At 60.5% G+C, this 20,427-nt stretch overlaps 1 protein-coding gene across 15 annotated transcripts in view; it reads left to right on the forward strand.

The window, feature by feature from the left end:
* The window catches only part of PASK (PAS domain containing serine/threonine kinase), a 36,355-nt gene that overhangs the window by 4,569 nt on the left and 11,359 nt on the right, over positions 1–20,427 (forward strand). For 8 of the 15 annotated variants that reach the window (XR_007912750.2, XM_070069909.1, XM_070069905.1 and 5 more), the window contains exons 2-10: positions 2,898–3,221; positions 4,866–5,098; positions 5,968–6,138; positions 7,121–7,261; positions 7,756–7,890; positions 12,279–12,539; positions 13,383–13,551; positions 14,450–14,606; positions 18,859–20,252. Coding sequence is in view for 14 of the 15 variants with exons in the window: in XM_070069909.1 (XP_069926010.1) it covers positions 2,978–3,221; positions 4,866–5,098; positions 5,968–6,138; positions 7,121–7,261; positions 7,756–7,890; positions 12,279–12,539; positions 13,383–13,551; positions 14,450–14,606; positions 18,859–20,252 (2,905 nt within the window). In the remaining variant the exon portion in view is untranslated. The remainder of the gene's footprint in view (positions 1–2,897; positions 3,222–4,865; positions 5,099–5,967; positions 6,139–7,120; positions 7,262–7,755; positions 7,891–12,278; positions 12,540–13,382; positions 13,552–14,449; positions 14,607–18,858; positions 20,253–20,427) is intronic. The other 7 variants (XM_070069916.1, XM_070069912.1, XM_070069915.1 and 4 more) reach the window with 1 other exon arrangement.

The raw sequence follows: 20,427 nt of genomic DNA on the forward strand, positions 1-20,427 counted from the left end.
GCCGAGTTGGTTCATCTTCCTTGTGGGGGTGGATTCATTGTCTCCTGTTGATGGCCAGACATGTGAATTGACATTTGTTTCTCTTTGGAGCTGCTTTGGCTGGCGCTGTGGTCAGCAGGCGTGGATGCACGCGTGAGCTGTCTTCTCATGGCGAGTACTGGGGTGCAGCTGCTTTGTCCTGCTTTCCAAGGTGGGGGCCACATGGATTCCTATCGACCCGGGAGAGGCCCGGTGCTCGGAGTGCGTGGCAATACTGCGTGTTCTCGTTTTCTCGACAGTTAGTGGTCTGGCGGCTGAGCAGCGAGAGACGGCTTGCTGCAGGCTCAGTCTGCCTGCCCTGATGGCAAGACGAGGAGCTCTTACCACGCATGTCTGAGGCAACACGGCCATTCAAAGCCTTTGCCCATGCGTGTCTATGACAACATGTCCGTTCAAAGCCTTTGCCCACGTGTATCTATGACAACACGTCCATTCAGAGCCTTTGCCCATGCGTGTCTATGACAACACGTCCATTCAGAGCCTTTGCCCATGCGTGTCTATGACAACACGTCCATTCAGAGCCTTTGCCCACGTGTATCTATGACAACACGTCCATTCAGAGCCTTTGCCCACGTGTATCTATGACAACACGTCCATTCAGAGCCTTTGCCCATGCGTGTCTATGACAACACGTCCATTCAGAGCCTTTGCCCATGCGTGTCTATGACAACACGTCCATTCAGAGCCTTTGCCCACGTGTATCTATGACAACATGTCCGTTCAAAGCCCTTGCCCATGAGTGTCTATGACAACATGTCTGTTCAAAGCCTTTGCCCACGCGTGTCTGTGGCAACACGTCAGTTCAAAGCCTTTGCCCACGCATGTCTATGACAACACGTCCATTCAGAGCCTTTGCCCACGCGTGTCTGTGGCAACACGTCCACTCAGAGCCTTTGCCCACGCGTGTCTGTGGCAACACGTCCATTCAGAGCCTTTGTCCACACGTGTCTGTGGCAACACGTCCGTTCAAAGCCTTTGCCCACGCATGTCTGTGGCAACACGTCCACTCAGAGCCTTTGCCCACGTGTGTCTGTGGCAACACATCCGTTCAAAGCTTTTGCCCACGCGTGTCTGTGGCAACACGTCCACTCAGAGCCTTTGCCCGTTGTAACGAAGACTGCGCTGTGCCTCCTTATGACTGAGCCATGAGAGTTCTTTATTCCAGTGACAAGCCTTGTGTCAGGTACAGGTATTACGAATATTTTCTCCAAGCCAATGGCTTGTCTTTTCTCTTTATTTAAATTAGAAAGGAATTTGTCCTACAAAGAGCTTGCTCCTCCATCCCTTGGTTTACTTTTTGAATGTCTGCAGCGGCTGTGGCTGGGCTGGGGCCAAAGCAGGAAGCGGGGAGCTCAGTCCAGGTCTCCCTTCGGTGGCAGGGACCCAGGCTCTGCATCAGCAGGAAGCTGCAGCCAGTGTGTTCACTCGCGCCTGGTGTGCTAGGCCAAGTGCCTGCCCCCTTTTTGGTTTTTAAATGGCAGAGGCATTGTGTTTGGGTTGACTCTTTTTTTTTTTTTTTAATATTTATTTATTTGAGAGGTAGAGTTACAGACAGAGAGGGGGAGAGACAGAGAGGTCTTCCATCTGCTGGTTCACTCCCCAGATGGCCACAGTGGCTGGAGCTGTGTTGATCGGAAGCCAAGAGCCAGGAGCTTCTGGGAGTTCCATGCAGGTGCAGGGGCACAAGACTTGGGCCATCACTGCTGCTTTCCCAGGCCACAGCATGAGAGCTGGATCGGAAGAGGAGCAGCCGGGACTCAAACCGGTGCCCATATGGGTTGACAGTGCTGCTTAAGCTGTCCCACAGTGCTGGCCCCGCCAGTCTTTCTGTTATGGTTGATGCTTCTTGTGTCTTGCCTAAGAAACCACTGAAGATCTTTCTCCTGTTGTGTTTAGAAGTGTTACGGGTGCGTCACGTCCCCAGGGCTCTTGTGTTGGTGTTCCAGCCCCAGGCTCTCAGCTGGGCCCTGTCTGGGCAGGGGAGCTGCAGTTACGGGTGGCTGTGGCTGAGCCTGGGTGGATGCCAGCACCCCCGTGCGTTAGAGCTCCTGCAGCTCTGTGGCGTACTCTGATGGTGACGCTTCACTCTCTGGCTGGGATGCCCTCAATGTTCTGTCCATCTAAGGGTCTGGGCGAGGTGTCGACATCCAAACAGGCCGTAGAAGACACAGGTTAAATGGGCTGCAGACCCAGGAACATGTGTCTTGGCCCTGTGGTCTCTGCACGTCACGGGGGAGCTGCTGCTGGTGGTCTGGCGTCGGCCGCGGTGTCCTGTTGTCCTTTGTGAAGAGCCTGGATGCCCAGGTGGGGCCCCTTCTAGCACAGGACTCTTCCTCCTTGTTGAGTCCGGCCTGAGGACAAGGTTTGTGAGTGCGCCCTTGTGTTTGCAGTGCTGTTACCGCGCGGGGTGGAGCTGTCTGCTGTCCTGCACGTGTGTGACGCACGCACAGGGTGCAGCTGAGGGCGCTCACGCGTCGCTGCCCTGTAGTGCACAGGCATTGTCATCGGTGGGGCTCGCTGCAGGGTGTGTGGCATCTCCTGTGTTACTTTCACTTTCTGTGTTTGGGTCTACAGGTCCATCTCCAGGGGATGTAGACTCTCAGCTGTGGCCTGTGTTTATTGGAAGTTCCCAGGAGCTGTGGGGAAAGCTGGGGCCAGGGGAGCAGGCGGTTCCGGGGGTCCCAGTGGCCATCTCTGCCTGTGTGGCCCTGCAGCTCCCTGCTCCCTCCGTGCCCCCGGCTCTGCTTTCCCGTACTCCCGTGCCTTTCTCTGAAGTGCAGCTTCAGGAGTCAGGCTGGGGGCCTGCTGGCCGAAGCACCCCCACCACAGCCGGGAGTCAGCCACACTTTGTTTTCTAGGAGGCCAGGTGACGCCGTGAGGGTCGAAGCTCAGTGACTGGGCCACCCTCCCCCATGGAAGCCTTTGAAGAGGACCGGAGATGCCTGTCTGGGAGCCTCCCCGTGCCAGCCCCTGCGGAGAGCCCCGCCACACCGAGCCCCGTGGATTGCCGGGCCCCGGCCATGGCCCACAGGCACCTGAGCAGGAAGAACGGGCTTTCCAAGCTCTGCCAGAGCAGAACGGCGCTCTCTGGTACCGGCCTCCACCACCGTGGGCATCGGTGCTGAAAACGGAGATGTGGAGTTGCTCAGTGGCTCCTGCCCCCAGATCCTTTGGCCAGCAGAGTCAGTTCCGTGTGAGGAGGCGTCGGGCCCACTGTGGCCTTGCTCTCCCAGGGGCATGCGGCGTGCCCTGTCCTCCCTGGGCAGCTGCTGGGATTGCGTCCACTTTCCTGGGTCAAGTCAGCGCAGAGTGTCACTTCTCTTAGGGTGTGAGAGCATTGTCCCGGCCTGGGCTGTGTCGCAGAGAAAGACACTCTGGCTCAGTTGGCTCGGTGAATACGCAGGGGCCCCACAGGGCAGGTGCAGGCTTCCGCCTGGACTCCGAGAAGGCAGCCCCTCCCCCAGAGCAGTTTCCACCGCCAGAGACAGGCACGAGGGCCGCCAGCTGCACAGTGGGTGCTGCCAGGGCGGAGCTGGAGCCGTGGGCACCAGCAAGAATCAGCTGGGGCCTGCTGAGCCAACAGCCGGGGCCCTGGTTCACGGGGAAGAAGGGGCGGCACCTTGCTTTCTGTGGGTGTCGGGAGGCAGCAGGGAGTGTGTGATGTTGAGATGGCCGAGGTGGCCTGGAGGACAGGACGGAAGGGTGTCGAGTGGAGCTGGTGGCCCGAGCTGCAAGACATGCCCAGCCGAGCCGTGGCCCTGTGGAGAGGGCAGAGGTGCTGCGGGCCCCTCGGGAGGTGGCTTCCCTGGACGCTGGCCTGGCACACGCTCAGCAGAGCAATGCGCGGCCCATTGGTTTAGGGGAATCCTGCCGGCAGGTGACTGGGAGCAAGGGGGTAAGCTGGAGGCCGGAGCTGGGGCCTGGCCGGTCTCAGAGGGGCGGAAGTGAGGTCACTAACTGAGGAAGTCTGGGGCCTGGATGAGGGGGGCAGAAGAGAGCTGAGGAGTCGAGGGAAGTGCACTGAGCCCAGGGGAGAGGGAGGGCCGGAGGTGTCCCTGCCGGAGTCGCGGCATCTGCAGCCAGGGAGGGGTGGGAGGGGAAGGCGGGGCGGACGTCCTGAGCCGAGCACCTACAGGGCTGAGGTGAGGAGGGGTGGCCTGCAGTGGCCCCTGAATTGTGAGATCCTTTCTAGGGACAAGGTTCTCGGAGTGACTGAAGCAGGAGAGAGGGGACTTTTTTTTTTTTTTTTTTTTTTTTTTAAGATTTATTTGAAAGGCAAAGTTAGAGGGATGGAGGGAGAGAGACAGAGACAGATATCATCTATCCATTTGTTCACTCCCAGGTGGCTGCGATGGCCGTGACTGGGCCGGGCTGAAGCCAGGAGCCAGGAACTCCACCCAGGTTTCCCGTGTGGGTGCAGGGTCCCAAGCACATGGGCATTTCCCACTGCTTTCCCAGGCTCATTAGCAGGGAGCTGGATCTGAAGCAGAGCAGCTGGGACCTGAACTGGTGTTCGTGTGGCATGTTGGCCTCACAAGCAGCAGCTTAGCCTGCTGTGCCACAGCGCCGGCCCCAAGAGGGAACATTTGTGAGCCAGAGCTCCTGCTTGGGGTGGGGCCTGGAACTGATGCAGACCCCTGGGGTCTCTCTGCGTGAGGCTCTGAGAGGACGTTGCCCCGTGTGGCTCCCGAGCCTTGGAAGGCTGTGAGTGGATTCCTGGGGACAGGGTTTGGATACAGGGGGGCAGCAGCCCTGCAGGTAGCTGGGTCCCTGGGCCCTGCGGGCTCTGCGGGTCTGGGCAGTGAGCACCTCTCCTCTCCCTGCAGAGGACAGGTGGAGCTCCTACTGCCTGTCGTCACTGGCTGCTCAGAACATCTGCACCAGCCGACTGTACTGCCCGCCGACGCCCGAGCATGCCGACCGGCTGGGCTCCTGCAGCAGCGCGTCCTGCTGCTCCCTGCTGCGCGGCTTCTCTGCCGGTTGGCCCACGCCCCTGCTGCCCACCCCCGTGAGCAACCCCAACAAGGCCGTCTTCACCGTGGACGCCAAGACCACAGAGGTGCTTGCTCGTTTGCTTTGAGCCCCAACTGTAGGAGCAGGCCTGGGTCCTGGGAGCTGACACAGCGTGACGTGTGCGTCTTAGGTGCCGTTAGAGACGCGCTTGGTTATACGGGTTTAGTAGCGAGAGGGATAAAGGCTTGGAGAATCCCCTTTGGAGGTGGAGATGGAAGCAGAGGGTGAAGGGCGTTGTTCGACATGCCTGCTAGAGTGCGCAGCTGATTCAGGAGGGATTCCAACGCTTAAACACCTGCAGAACGCGCCTGCGCCGCACACCTCCGAGCCCCTGGGACGGGAGGGAGCGAGGTCCAGTTCCTGCTGTCCTCGCCACCTGTGCCGCACACCTCCGAGCCCCTGGGATGGGAGAGAGCGAGGTCCAGTTCCTGCTGTCCTCGTCACCTGTGCCACACACCTCCGAGCCCCTGGGACTGGAGGGAGCGAGGTCCAGTTCCTGCTGTCCTCGCCACCTGTGCCGCACACCTCCGAGCCCCTGGGACGGGAGGGAGCGAGGTCCAGTTCCTGCTGTCCTCGCCACCTGTGCCGCACACCTCCGAGCCCCTGGGACGGGAGGGAGCGAGGTCCAGTTCCTGCTGTCCTCGCCACCTTGGTGTCTGGTGGCCATTTCTGCTGGGGAAGTTGATGGGTATGGTCAGCTGTGACCTGTTTCCATCTTTCCCCCTTCCCGCCGTCTCTACCACCACCAAGGTGTGGTCCCCAAGGCCATGAGAGCTTTGGTGTGAGCCTTGGGGCGTGGAGTCAGGGGGTGTGGGATGCTGGTACATACTGCGGAAGCCAGGTCCCTGTGTCAGGCTCTGCTCAGCTGTGTTCAGGAGTTTGTGACTTTTGTGTCCCCGCTTTGCATCTCCTCAGATCCTGGTGGCCAACGATAAAGCTTGCAGCCTCCTGGGGTACAGCAGCCATGACCTGATTGGCCAGAAGCTCACACAGTTCTTCCTGAAGTCGGATTCCCACGTGGTCGAGGCTCTCAGTGAGGAACACGTGGAGGCAGATGGCCGTGTTGCAGTGGTATTTGGCACCGTGGTGAGTGGAGGTGACGGCCAGAGCCGTATGGGGGCCGGCTTTGAGCTGTACCCAGGGGTCAGGGGCGCCCGCAGCTGTAGCGCCCTGCACTGAAACAGGAACAGTTTCCTGCCTCAGCTGGGATGGGGTCAGGGAGGCACCGTGCGTGTCTCAGAGCCCTCGCTTTCTTTGCCGGTGTTGTGCAGGCCAGGAGGCTCTGAGAGATGAGACAGTGTCGCTGTCCTCACTGATGTCACAGTGAGGCTACACATTGTTTGTTCCATGTGAGGGCCGCTGGTGTGTGACCTGCTCTGCCCACCCATTGCTGGGCACTGCGCCATATGTGCAGGGCTGGCTCATGGCGTGAAAGGACCTTAGGACCAGTTGCATCAGAAAATTCCTGGTTCAGATGTTTGGCATGTACTGGTATCTGTTTCTTTAAGAAACGATGATGGGCAGGCTTTGTGGCACAGCAGGGATGCCTGCGATCCACCGCAGTGCCTGGGTTGGGTCCTGGCTACGCCACGCTCTGATCCAGCCTCCTGCAGATGTGCTTGGGAGGCAGTGGTGCCGGTCCAAGTGCTTGGGCTCCTGCCACCCATGAGGGAGACTTAGTTGGAGCTCCTGGCTTCCGGCTTCAGCCTGGCCCAGCAATGACTGTTGTGGGCATTTGGGGGAGTGAATCAGTGGGTGGAAGATCTCTCTGTCTCTCTATGTCCCTCTGCCTTTCAATTAGTAAATAAATCTTTAAAAAAAAAAAAAAAAAGGAAAGAGGAATAATGGGTACTGCTTCTTTCTCCCACGATGTTACCATGCAGCTAAGGACGAGAAAAGTCCACTCCCTTTGTAAGACATCTGCTCGAGGCTGTACCTTCGTATCAGAGTCCTTGTTTGTGTCTGGGTAGTTTTGCAGGGAGGCAGGTGAGCACAGGCCGACAGCGTCACAGTGCTGGAGCCTGGGACGCCCTCCCTGGGAGCCGGTGCCAGCCTGCCTGTGTCACAGGTGGACATCGTCAGCCGTGGCGGCGAGAAGATCGCCGTCTCCGTGTGGATGAAGAAGGTGCGGCAGGAGCACAGCCTGTGCTGCGTGGTGGTCCTGGAGCCCGTGGAGAGGGTCTCAGCCTGGGTCTCCTTCCAGAGCGATGTGAGTCTGGGTGTGTCTTGGCCGCCTGTGGTTTCGCTGTGTGTGACACATGTGGAACCCCATGCCCCCCGCCCCTGCCCACACCTTGCCAGTGCTGTCCCCATCTGCGCCTTCGGGAAGAGTGAGGCGTCCAGGGGCGGCTCTGGCCGGGATGTGCTCGGGAAAAGAACCTACTCTCCCCTGCCTCGGTGTCCCCACCCGTGAACCTGGACTGTTTCAACAAAAAGTGCACAGAGCCCAGGAGAGGTGGTGCTGGGACAGTGCCGTGCTCAGGTGCTGCTGCCGCATCCTCGGGATGGGCCTGCAGGGGCCGGGCCTCAGGAGAGCCCTGGCCGGAGGAGCGGGCTGTGTGGGGACACTCATGTGCGGAGACTTGTGCGCGCGCCTCTGGCACGTGCGAGTGACTTGGTTTTGGCTGGAGGTGTGTGGTTCCGTGTGGGTAGAGCGGGGTACCAAGACCTCTGCTGCATGCTCAAGCCCTGGCTTCTCTCCAGGGAACCATCACAGCCTGTGACCGCCTCTTTGCCCACCTCCACGGGTTTGTGTCTGCAGAGGAAGTGGTCGGGCAGCGCATCACAGACCTGATTCCGTCCGTGCAGCTCCCTCCACCCGGCCAGCAAGTCCCAAAGGTAGGACCCTGGTGGCTGAACCCGTGGTGGTGTCATGTTTTCAGTGCAAATCCACAGCTGAGGAGCAGGCCAAGGGCCCCCGACCCCAGGAGCATCCTGAGGTGGGAGTGCTCTGACCCGATCTCTCTGAGCAGAGCCCGTGTGGTGCCCCAGCTGACCACCCTGGTGCCCTCGGTCCTCTGCTGGGGTCTCTATACTGGGGGCAGGGAGGAATGATGGGCAGGCTGTCCCTCAGGAGGGACAGCTGTGCTGGGCAGGAGGGTGGGCAGCTGCAGGGGGAGGTGGTCTAGGGTGCAGGCTGAGGCTGTTAGTGATTGAATCCCCCCAGGTGACCCCATCTACCCCCAGGTGTCCCCGCCCCCCCCAGGTGTCCCCGTCCCCCCCCAGGTGTCCCCATCTACCCCCAGGTGTGCCCATCTTCAACAGGTGTCCCTGTCCCCCCCAGATGTCCCCATCTCCCCCAGATGTCCCCATCTCCCCCAGGTGTCCCCGTCCCCCCCAGGTGTCCCCGTCCCCCCCAGGTGTCCCTGTCCCCCCCAGGTGTCCCCATCTCCCCCAGATGTCCCCATCTCCCCCAGGTGTCCCCATCTCCCCCAGGTGTCCCCATCTACCCCCAGGTGTCCCCGTCCCCCCCAGGTGTCCCCGTCCTCCCCAGGTGTCCCCGTCCCCCCCAGGTGTCCTTGTCCCCCCTAGGTGTCCCCGTCCCCCCCAGGTGTCCCTATCTACCCCCAGGTGTCCCCATCTACCCCTAGGTGTGCCCATCTTCAACAGGTGTCCCTGTCCCCCCCAGGTGTCCCCATCTCCCCCAGGTGTCCCCATCTACCCCCAGGTGTCCCCATCCCCCCCAGGTGTCCCCGTCCCCCCCAGGTGCTCCTGTCTCCCCCAGGTGTCCCCATCCCCCCCAGGTGCTCCTGTCTCCCCCAGGTGTCCCCGTCCTCCCCAGGTGTCCCCGTCCCCCCCAGGTGTCCCCATCTCCCCCAGGTGTCCCCGACTCCCCCAGGTGTCCCCGTCCCCCCCAGGTTCTCCTGTCTCCCCCAGGTGTCCCCGTCCCCCCCAGGTGTCCCCATCTCCCCCAGGTGTCCCCGACTCCCCCAGGTGTCCCCGACTCCCCCAGGTTTCCCTGTAACCCCCAGGTGCTCCTGTCTCCCCCAAGTGTCCCCATCCCCCCGGGTGCTCCTGTCTCCCCCAGGTTTCCCTGTAACCCCCAGGTGTCCCCGTCCTCCCCAGGTGTCCCCGTCCCCCCCAGGTTCTCCTGTCTCCCCCAGGTGTCCCCATCTCCCCCAGGTGTCCCCGTCTCCCCCAGGTGTCCCCGTCTCCCCCAAGTGCTCCTGTCTCCCCCAAGTGTCCCCATCCCCCCGCGTGCTCCTGTCTCCCCCAGGTTTCCCTGTAGCCCCCAAGTGTCCCCGTCTCCTCCCCAGGTGCTCTGGGTGCCCCGTCTCCCATTGTGGCCTTCACACAGGGGACCTGATGGCCAAGATTTCAGCTTACGTCCCATCCCCACCCCTGTGGGAGGAGCCTTGTCAGGTCATCTTGTCTAGGTCAGCTCTTTCCTCTCAGGCCACCCAGAGAGACACTCAGGTCTGGGCTCTGAGCTTGTCTTTTGCCATCTGACGCGGTTTAGCCCTGTTGGTGACAGCTCCCCGCACCCACCTTTGTCCCTCTGTGTCCTGAACTTCTCTGAAGTGGCAGCCATCAGAGCCTCACAGCAGCCCCACCCCTGAGGGGGCCTGTGGTCACCTGCTGGGTCAGAGCATAAGCAAGGCCCACCCCAGGCCTGTGTCTGCACACGTGTGTGCCACCTCACTGAGGGGGCGTGTCCCCTGGGCCAGACCTGTGTCTGCACACGTGTGTGCCACCTCACTGAGGGGGCGTGTCCCCTGGGCCAGACCTGTGTCTGCACACGTGTGTGCCACCTCACTGAGGGGGCGTGTCCCCTGGGCCAGACCTGTGTCTGCACAAATGTGTACCACATCACATGAGGAGGTGTGTTCCCAGGCCAGACCTGTGTCTGCACACGTGTGTACCACCTCACTGAGGGGGCGTGTCCCCTGGGCCAGGCCTGTGTCTGACATGTGTACCACCTCTCTGAGGGGGTGTGTACCCCGGGCCAGACCTGTGTCTGCACAAATGTGTACCACCTCACTGAGGGGGCATGTCCCCTGGGCCAGACCTGTGTCTGCACAAATGTGTACCACATCACATGAGGAGGTGTGTTCCCAGGCCAGACCTGTGTCTGCACACGTGTGTACCACCTCACTGAGGGGGCGTGTCCCCTGGGCCAGGCCTGTGTCTGACATGTGTACCACCTCTCTGAGGGGGTGTGTACCCCGGGCCAGACCTGTGTCTGCACAAATGTGTACCACCTCACTGAGGGGGCGTGTCCCCCGGGCCAGACCTGTGTCTGCACACATGTGTACCACATCACATGAGGGGGCGTGTCCCCTGGGCCAGGCCTGTGTCTGCACACGTGTGTGCCACCTCACTGAGGGGGCGTGTCCCCTGGGCCAGACCTGTGTCTGCACAAATGTGTACCACCTCACTGAGGGGGCGTGTCCCCTGGGCCAGACCTGTGTCTGCACAAATGTGTACCACCTCACTGAGGGGGCGTGTCCCCTGGGCCAGACCTGTGTCTGCACAAATGTGTACCACATCACATGAGGAGGTGTGTTCCCAGGCCAGACCTGTGTCTGCACACGTGTGTACCACCTCACTGAGGGGGCGTGTCCCCTGGGCCAGACCTGTGTCTGACATGTGTACCACCTCTCTGAGGGGGTGTGTACCCCGGGCCAGACCTGTGTCTGCACAAATGTGTACCACCTCACTGAGGGGGCGTGTCCCCTGGGCCAGACCTGTGTCTGCACACATGTGTACCACCTCACTGAGGGGGCATGTCCCCTGGGCCAGACCTGTGTCTGCACAAATGTGTACCACATCACATGAGGAGGTGTGTCCCCAGGCCAGACCTGTGTCTGCACACGTGTGTACCACCTCACTGAGGGGGCGTGTCCCCTGGGCCAGGCCTGTGTCTGCACACGTGTGTACCACCTCACTGAGGGGGTGTGTCCCCCGGGCCAGACCTGTGTCCGCACACATGTGTACCATATCACATGAGGAGGTGTGTCCCCTGGGCTAGACCTGTGTCTGCACACATGTGTACCACCTCTCTGAGGGGGCGTGGCCCCTGGGCCAGGCCTGTGTCTGCACACATGTGTACTACATCATGTGAGGGGCATGTGTCTGCAGACCCGCATATCATGAGATGTGAGGTGGCTGTTCCCTGGGCCAGGTGTGTGTCTGCGCACATGTTCTGCATGTCATGAGATGGTGCGTTCCCTCTGCCAGGTGTGCATCTGCACACGAGTGTACCACATGACATGAGGGGCGTGTACCCTGGGGGTTGTCCTAGGAGCTGGCTCACCTGGGAAGCAGATGGAGCCAGCAGAAAGGGGCCTGGCCCTCAGTGCTGTTCAGGGTAGCTGGCCGTGGCTTACACCTTTTCTGGAGAGCCTGGGCTCCGGATTTGACTGCAGCCAGGCGCGGCGCTGGGGAAGTCCCTGGGTTCTGGGCTGGGCTGCAGGCTGCCAGCTTCCCGCAGGGCTCCGCGGCTCCCACGTCGTGTGGGGCTGAACCCGCAGGTGAGCAGTGTGGGCAGAGGCCTGGGGAGGGTCCTGCTGGATTTCCCTCCGTGCAGTTGCAGCAGATCACACCACGCGGGGACTCTGCCGTGTGGTGGGAAGGCAAGTGGCCACCCGGAGGTCACAAGCCACCGCCCCAAAGCTGGCGGGACGGGAGTGGGTAAGGGCCTGGGGCCACTTGCTCGGGGGCCGTGGGGACCCCAAGGCCAAGAGATGTGCTCTTTCCTCTCTCTGAGGAGCCAGGGGGTGCAGCCTGTGGAGGCCAGCATGCCGCGGACCTGAGCAGGGACAGCGCAGATGCCCCCAGTCCCTCCCGTACCTGTGTCTCCAGAACCCGCGTGCGCACTGCGCTCGGGGCCTCTCTGGACGCTGAGTCTGGAAGCAGTGTGGGTTTGAGATGTCCTTGTGCGTCGCCGTGACAGACGCGTGGAGTGGGACTCAGAGCGGGCAGCAGGGCCTTGCTGCCGTAGCTCATGGCTAAGAGATGTCCTTGCGTGTCGCCGTGACAGTCGCGTGGGGCGGGACTCAGAGCGGGCAGCAGGGCCTTGCTGCCGTAGCTCATGGCTAAGAGATGTCCTTGCGTGTCGCCGTGACAGTCGCGTGGGGCGGGACTAGAGCGGGCAGCAGGGCCTTGCTGCCGTAGCTCATGGGTAAGAGATGTCCTTGCGTGTCGCCGTGACAGTCGCGTGGGGCGGGACTAGAGCGGGCAGCAGGGCCTTGCTGCCGCAGCTCAGCAGTGTTCCTTTCTCTCAGAATCTCAAGATTCAGAGATCTGTTGGCAGAGCCAGAGACGGCACCACCTTCCCTCTGAGTCTGAAGCTGAAGTCGGAAGCCCCCAGCGAGGCAGTAGACGAGGGCACCGCGGCCCCCGCGCGAGGTTTCTTGGCTTCTGTCTGGGTCTTCTGCACCATCAGCGGCCTCATCACCCTGCAGCCGGATGGCAGCATCTACGGCATCAACCACAGCTTCGCCCTCATGCTGTTCGGTTATGGGAAGGCTGAGCTCCTGGGCAAGGTGGGGCTCTGTGCTCTGCACACACGTTGGTGCCCCCCAGGGGAGGGACAGGAGCGCCTGCCAGGAAAGCCCCCGGGACCCAGCGAGGTTCCTGTCTGCAGTCCCTGGCGTGCTGTGTGGCCAGCGTGGTACCGCCCCTCCTTGGGTGGGTGCTGCTTCAGTCTTCACACCTCAGAGTCAGGCTGTCCGTGCTTGGAATGCCCTTTGCTTGCTTAGCCAGCACCGTGTGAGCCATTCCGTTAGCTGTTACCACACGCAAACCCCGCACGCCGTGCTGGAAACAACCAGAATTGTGTTTTGGTCACGTATCGGTCCTCTAGAGGTATGACTTGGGTGGCACCCTCCAGGGCCCTCTGCTCATGGGCTCATCCGCTGAACTGGCTCTGCATCTTTTCAGGGACTCCTAAGTGTGCTCCCTCCCACCCTCACCCAGTTCCCGTGGCCACAGGGGGCTGCGCAGGCCTAGGTCCACACTGGCTCAGACAGCGTCCTTTGGGCAGCTCCTGGGCTGGGAGGCGCTGGGGCCCCTGATGGGTGCAGGCACCATTCCTGTCCACCGTGGGCCACACAGTGAGCTGTGTCAGGTGACATTTGCAGGCTCCCAGGCTAGATGTGGGTCAGCGGCCACATACTGGAAGATGCGTCCATGTTGGTGTAAGTCACCTCAGAGTATGTTAAAAAATCATGGATTGTGTGTTGAGTGCCAGAGGGGCCTCAGGCCAGTCACAGAGGGATGAGCCGTGGAGAGCCTGGCTCGCGGCATGCCTGCTCTCCCCGGGAGGGTGGGGTGGGAGTCAGTGTGGACCTTCCCGGAGCCTGAAGTGGGGCTGCTTTGTGTTCCAGAACATCACTTTCCTGATCCCTGGCTTCTACCAGTACATGGACCTTGCCGATGACAGCTCTGTGCAGCTGCCAGACCTGGCCAAGTGCCTGGACATGAGCAGCGACCGTGGACCTGGGGAGGCGCCCTTGGACCCCTGGCCAGCCTGGGACCCAGCCAATGGAGCTCAGGGTGAGACATGGCCTCTTTCTCCAGGTTCACCCGTGGCCACCCAGCTCCACAACTGTGTCCTCCATGGGGCCGGAAGGAGCCAAAGCCATGGACGACCCCTGCAGAGGCTCAGGCCGGGGAGAGAACAGAGCCTGCAGGCGGCTGCCTCCTGTCTGGTGCTCCTGTCTGTCCCCACTGACCTGTCCTGGGGGACGTGGCATGTGTGTCACAGCAGTGAGAAGAGGAACAGAAGGTTCCGAGGCAGCGTCACTGGCTGCTGTAGCTGGAAACAGTCAGTGGTTGACAGTCTTGTGTGTGGCTTCCCCCGGCTTCAGACCACACTGACGAAGCATCTGGTTTGTTGCGACCGTGAACAGACCCTCAAGTTGGCTGTGACATTTTAGGTCCTTTCTGAAAGTCCTCCCAAGCCCCTGTTGGTGGTCAGCCTTAACTGTGAAGCGCCCAGCTTCCCATGCTGTTGGACCCACCCTGGCTGAGGGCACTGGAAGAGCAAAGCCAGTGCCTGAGCTCTGGGGAGGGTCCGCTGGGGGGAGGTGCACCCCAGCCCTGCCCTGGAGGGGCTCCTGGCCTGTGTGGCCAACTTCTGCCTGCCCGGAATCCCTGGGCCTTGCTGGAGCCTGCTGAGGTAGGTGTGTCAGCCATGGTCTCTGCTCTCTCCCATGAGAAGAGACAGGGAACGAGACAAGACGACAGTGAGAGAGTGACAGCAGCTTGCAGAAAATGAAGGCCCGTCAGAAGCCGGTGCCTTGAGGACGTGGCTGGGCACTGCTGGGTCTCTCCTGGACCCCATGAGCCCAGAGGGCCATGGCCAGTGGAGATTTCCCGGCATCGCTCTGGGAGGTGCCTCTCAGAAGCACGGACCCCTGCATAGAGAACACTTTCTTGATGTTGTTGCTAGATCCGAGAGTTTATGTCGCAACAGCTGGCAGCCACGTTCTGCCCCCAGATGAGACCCTGAGTCTGGGAGACAGCCAGGATGGCTCTCCTGAGACTCAGGCCCCGCTGGACGTTGGAGGCAAGCTCCTGCCCTCGCTGCCACCTCAGCCACCTCCTGGGTAAGTCCCTGCCTGGAAGGCTGCAGCCTCATAAGTGGAGGCAGGTGGGAGGGCACCTGGCGTGAGTGCTGAGGGGACAGAGAAGTACTGTATGTGCCCCTGAGGGTGTATGGAGGGGACAGTGACAGTGACAGTACTGTGTGTGCCCCTGAGGGTGTATGGAGGGGACAGAGAAGTACTGTGTGTGCCCCTGAGGGTGTGTGGAGGGGACAGTGACAGTGAGAGTACTGTGTGTGCCCCTGAGGGTGTGTGGAGGGGACAGTGACAGGGACAGTACTGTGTGTGCCCCTGAGGGTGTGTGGAGGGGACAGTGACAGGGACAGTACTGTGTGTGCCCCTGAGGGTGTATGGAGGGGACAGTGAGAGTGACAGTACTGTTGTGCCCCCTGAGTGTGTATGGAGGGGACAGTGAGAGTGACAGTACTGTGTGTGCCCCTGAGGGTGTATGGAGGGGACAGGGACAGTGACAGTGCTGTGTGCGCCCCCTGAGGGTGTATGGAGGGGACAGTGACAGTGAGAGTACTGTGTGTGCCCCCTGAGGGTGTATGGAGGGGACAGGGACAGTACTGTGTGTGCCCCCTGAGGGTGTATGGAGGGGACAGGGACAGTACTGTGTGTGCCCCCTGAGGGTGTGTGGAGGGGACAGGGACAGTGAGAGTACTGTGTGTGCCCCTGAGGGTGTGTGGAGGGGAGAGTGACAGTGACAGTACTGTGTGTGCCCCTGAGGGTGTATGGAGGGGACAGTGACAGTACTGTGTGTGCCCCTGAGGGTGTGTGGAGGGGAGAGTGACAGTGACAGTACTGTGTGTGCCCCTGAGGGTGTATGGAGGGGACAGTGACAGTGACAGTACTGTGTGTGCCCCTGAGGGTGTGTGGAGGGGAGAGTGACAGTGACAGTACTGTGTGTGCCCCTGAGGGTGTATGGAGGGGACAGGGACAGTACTGTGTGTGCCCCCTGAGGGTGTGTGGAGGGGACAGTGACAGTGACAGTACTGTGTGTGCCCCTGAGGGTGTATGGAGGAGACAGTGACAGTGACAGTACTTCTGTGTGCCCCCTGAGGGTGTGTGGAGGGGACAGGGACAGTGACAGTACTGTGTGTGCCCCTGAGGGTGTATGGAGGGGACAGGGACAGTACTGTGTGTGCCCCCTGAGGGTGTATGGAGGGGACAGTGACAGTGACAGTACTGTGTGTGCCCCTGAGGGTGTATGGAGGGGACAGTGAGAGTGACAGTACTGTTGTGCCCCCTGAGTGTGTATGGAGGGGACAGTGAGAGTGACAGTACTGTGTGTGCCCCTGAGGGTGTATGGAGGGGACAGGGACAGTGACAGTGCTGTGTGCGCCCCCTGAGGGTGTATGGAGGGGACAGTGACAGTGAGAGTACTGTGTGTGCCCCCTGAGGGTGTATGGAGGGAACAGGGACAGTACTGTGTGTGCCCCTGAGGGTGTATGGAGGGGACAGTGAGAGTACTGTGTGTGCCCCCTGAGGGTGTGTGGAGGGGACAGTGACAGTGAGAGTACTGTGTGTGCCCCCTGAGGGTGTGTGGAGGGGACAGGGACAGTGACAGTGCTGTGTGCGCCCCCTGAGGGTGTATGGAGGGGACAGTGAGAGTACTGTGTGTGCCCCCTGAGGGTGTATGGAGGGGACAGTGAGAGTACTGTGTGCGCCCCCTGAGGGTGTATGGAGGGGACAGTGAGAGTGACAGTGCTGTGTGCACCCCCTGAGGGTGTATGGAGGGGACAGTGAGAGTGACAGTGCTGTGTGCGCCCCCTGAGGGTGTATGGAGGGGACAGGGACAGTGACATACTGAGTGTGCAGCCTGCACCTGCTGAGTCTGCGCAGTGACAGTGGCGAGCCTCCCCTGGTCACCTGGCCATGTCCCCGCAGCCTTCCAGGAGGACTGGGATCTTCTCACCCTGTTTCAGGTGTGGCAGTGGCTGTGGAGAGTTCAGGAGAGTTAAGGTGGATTTCAGAGAGCTGATCCAGGCCTGCTTTATCACTCCGAGAAGCGTTTGTGTGCTACATTTGTGCCACATGTTGGACAGTGCAGCCAAGTCAGAAAAGTGGAAATAAGATACTCAGTGGCTTGGGGTCCCGGCCCTGCTGTGCATCCTGGGCGCTTTGAACCAGTCTTCCTTTAAAGATGTTTTTTATGAACAGCAGGCAGCAAAGTGCCCAAACCTCAGGTACATCACAACCTGCGGTTCTTTCTCTGCTCTCCCCAGAAGCGCTGCTGGAGCACCATCCCGCTCTGTCCATCCCTGCCCTGAGGTCGAGGTGTAGGTCGGAGGGGCCTGTGCATTCCCTTCGTCTGCCTGTATTCGTTTTATCTGAGATTACCCATACTGTGTGCTTTCCAACCAAATGGAAATTATTTAAAAGTACATTCTACATGGTTATGGCAAAGAGCAGAAGCCCGTCGCCCACTTCCCAGTCCCTGCAATCCGGGCTTTCCTCCAGGGGCCGCCGGGTTTTCTTGCACATTAAATGTGTGAGCGTGAGTGTGTGTGTGAGTGTGTGTGTGTGCACCTGCGAACGGGTCTGCTCCTGTGTCACTTTAACTCAGCTGAGATTACACTGTGCATGTTGTCCTGTGAAGATCTTTCCTTTTTATTTTACACTATTCTTGTTTTTTTAAAGAAATTTATTTGAAAGAATGAACAACTGAGAGAGAAGGAGAGGGAGACTGAGAGAGAGAGAGAGGGGAGAGAGGAGGTAGAGAGAGAGAAAGAGAGAGAGAGAGAGAGAAAGAGAGAGAGAGAGACCCACCCACTGATTCATTCCCCAGATGGCCACAGTGGCCAGGGTTGGGTCAGACCGAAGCCAGGAGCTTCTTCTGGTTCTTCCATATGGATGCAGGGGTCCAAACACTTGGGGCCCTCTTCACCTACTTCCCCAGGCGCATTGGCAGGGAGCTGGATCTGGAGCAGCTGGGACTTGAACCAGGGCCCGTATGGGATGTCGGCATCAAAGGCGATGGCTTTACCTGCTACACCACAATGGTGGCCCCAGTAGCATTTTGTTTTAAGAGCTGTTTGAGGTGGGAGAGAGGGGAGGGCGGAGGCCAGCACTGTGGCACAGTGGATTAAAGCACTGGCCTGAAGTGCCGGCATCCCATATGGGTGTTGGTTCTAGTCCTGGCTGCTCCACTTCCAGTCCAGCTCTCTGCTATGGCCTGGGAAAGCAGTAGAAGGTAGCCCAAGTCCTTAGGCCCCTGCACCCTCATGGGAGACCCGGAAGAAGCTCTTGGCTCCTGGCTTCGGATCAGCGCAGCTCTGGCTGTTGGGGCCATCTGGGGAGTGAACCAGCGGATGGAAGACCTCTCTCTCTGTAACTCTGTCTTTCAGATAAATAAAATAAATCTTTTAAAAAAAGAAAGCTGTTTGGGGGCTGGCGCTGTGGCATTAACAGGTAAAGCCGCTGCCTACAGTGCTGGCATCCCATATGGGCGCCAGTTCGAGTCCCAGCTGTTCCGCTTCCGATCCAGCTCTCTGCTGTGGCCTGGGAAAGCAGCAGAAGATGGCCCAAGTCCTTGAGCCTCTGCACCCGTGTGGGAGACCCAGAGGAAGCTCCTGGCTCCCGGCTTTGGTTCGGCACAGCTCCAGCCGTTGCGGCCAATTGGGGAGTGAGCCAGTGGACGGAAGACCTTTCTCTCTCTCTCTCTCTCTCTCTACTTCTCCTTCTCTCTCTGTGTAACTCTGACTTTGAAGTAAATAAATAAATCTTTTATTTTTTAAAAGCTCTTTGAGAAGGAGAGACAGAAGAAGGAGTGAAGGGGTGGGGGAGGTGGGGGAGGGGCCTCCCCTCTGCTGCTCTGCTCCCCACATGCTTCGAGAGCTGAGGCTGGGCCAAGCTGAAGCTGGGAGCTGAGGACTCCGCCCAGGTCTCCCGTGTGCGTGGCCGGAACCCAACCGCTGGGGCCGTCCCCGCGGCCTCCCAGGGTCTGTACCAGCAGGAAGCTGCTGTCGAGCCCGAGCAGGAACCGAGTTCCGCTCTGCCGTGTGGGGTCCCGACATCTTCACCCGGCGTCAACAGCCAGGCGAACCCTGCCCTGTCAATCCCTGCTGACTGTGGATGTGTCTGGGGCATGAGAACGGCTGCTTTTGTGTTCCTTGGTTACAGAATTTACTCCTCCTTGTGTTCGGTTTGTTGTATTAAATGCTTTGAGCTTCTCTCTAGTAGGAGAATGCATCCTGACGTAATCATTTCTCTTGCCTCTCTGTGACCATGTCATCCATGCTGCTGTGCCCAGAGAGGACAGCATGCCAACAGATAGGCTGCCGGCCCCTGCCGCGCGGTCATTGTCCACAGACGAGCAAAGCACCCAAGAAAGCCCACCGGACGCTGGTAAACAGCCATTGCCCGAGAACCAGCAAAGCATCCCAGGGGAAAGCCCACCAGGCCCTGGTGAACAGCTGCTGCCCAAGGACCAGCCAAATATCCAAGAAGGAAGCCCACCAGGCCCTGGTGATCCGTCCCCTGCCGTGGGGAGGGAGGAGCCTGCAGCACCAGAGAGCCCCGCAGAGGCCCTTCTGCCAGAGAGCAGCTCAGAGCCAGCAGACGCAAAGCCGGCCGCAGCCTGTGAAGACTCTGAAACTGCGCTTGCAGCCCAGCGGTGGAGCAGCGACGTCATGTGTGGCCCGCCTCGGGAAGTCCCACGGGACCCCGGGGGTCTCGGGGGTCCTGGTAGTCCTGGCAGTCCTAACTCCTTGGTGGATGTCACCAGGCCTGAGCCCCGTGCTGTGGGGCAGCCAGCAGAGGGCGCTCTCCCCGCACACCAGCCTCGGTTCATGAGCGAGTGGGCCCTGCATAAGCCCAGCCAGGACTCGGCCCCCAGGCCCCCAGGAATGACGAGTGTGTCTCTTGGGACGCCCACACAGGATGAGCCGTGGCAGGGGGTGAAAGACGACCGGGAGGAGCTGCAGGCCTGCCTAATTAAGGAGCAGCTGTGCCCACCCAGCTTTGCAGGAGCCCCAGACGTCTCCTACATCGAGCTCATGCCCAGGGAGCGCCTGGCCGTCCCCCTGCCCGTGTCCCGCTGCAGTCTGAGAGGCAGGGACATGCACGGCCGTGCGGACAGCTCCTCGGCCCGCTACGCCCTAGCCACGGACCTGCCGGGTGTCCTGGAGCCTGTGGAGGCCCCGGAGCCCGGCGTGCATTCCTACTCCTGGAACCTCAAGGAAGCCTTCTTCAGTGACCAGATGGACCGAACTTCATCACATTGTTCCTGTGCTGTGTCCGAGCCCACGGAGACCCCCTGCCCCTCTGCAGGGGGCTCCGACTCGGACGTGGGCGGCCTCTCCAGGCAGGGGTCCGATGTGGACGCCAGGGAGCTGTTGCTGCTGGCTGGCACGTGCTTTAGGCTTGGCGAGGGCCGGCGGTTCCAGGAGAGCCGCCGGACAGAGCCCTCGGAGGTCTCTCTGGTGTCCTCTGAGCACTTCGAAGTGAGCGACAGCGAAGGCCCCAGCTGCCTCCTTCCCACGTCAGATGCCAGCTCTGAGGAGGCGCAGCCAGCAGCAGAGGAGTCGAGGCCAAGTGCCCAGGTCACCTCCACACCTGTGACGCCGGGCGCCGCCAGCCTGGGGCGGCAGATCCAGGAGGGCACCTATTCAGGGAGCTGCTACCACCGGGACGGTTTGCGGCTGAGTATGTCCAGGCCTGGCGTGGGGGGCGTCCCATCCCCAAAGCCAGTGCTGCCAGGGCGGGGCAAGGACTTCCTGGTCCTTTCACCCCTAAACAGTGGGGCAGGAACAAAGGGCTAAAGGATAACCAGAAGTGCTGCCAGGTGCTGCCATCGCCTGCCTGTTGGACCCCACGATTA

The sequence above is a fragment of the Oryctolagus cuniculus genome, chromosome 3 (assembly GCF_964237555.1).
Source record: "Oryctolagus cuniculus chromosome 3, mOryCun1.1, whole genome shotgun sequence".
NCBI lineage: Eukaryota > Metazoa > Chordata > Mammalia > Lagomorpha > Leporidae > Oryctolagus > Oryctolagus cuniculus.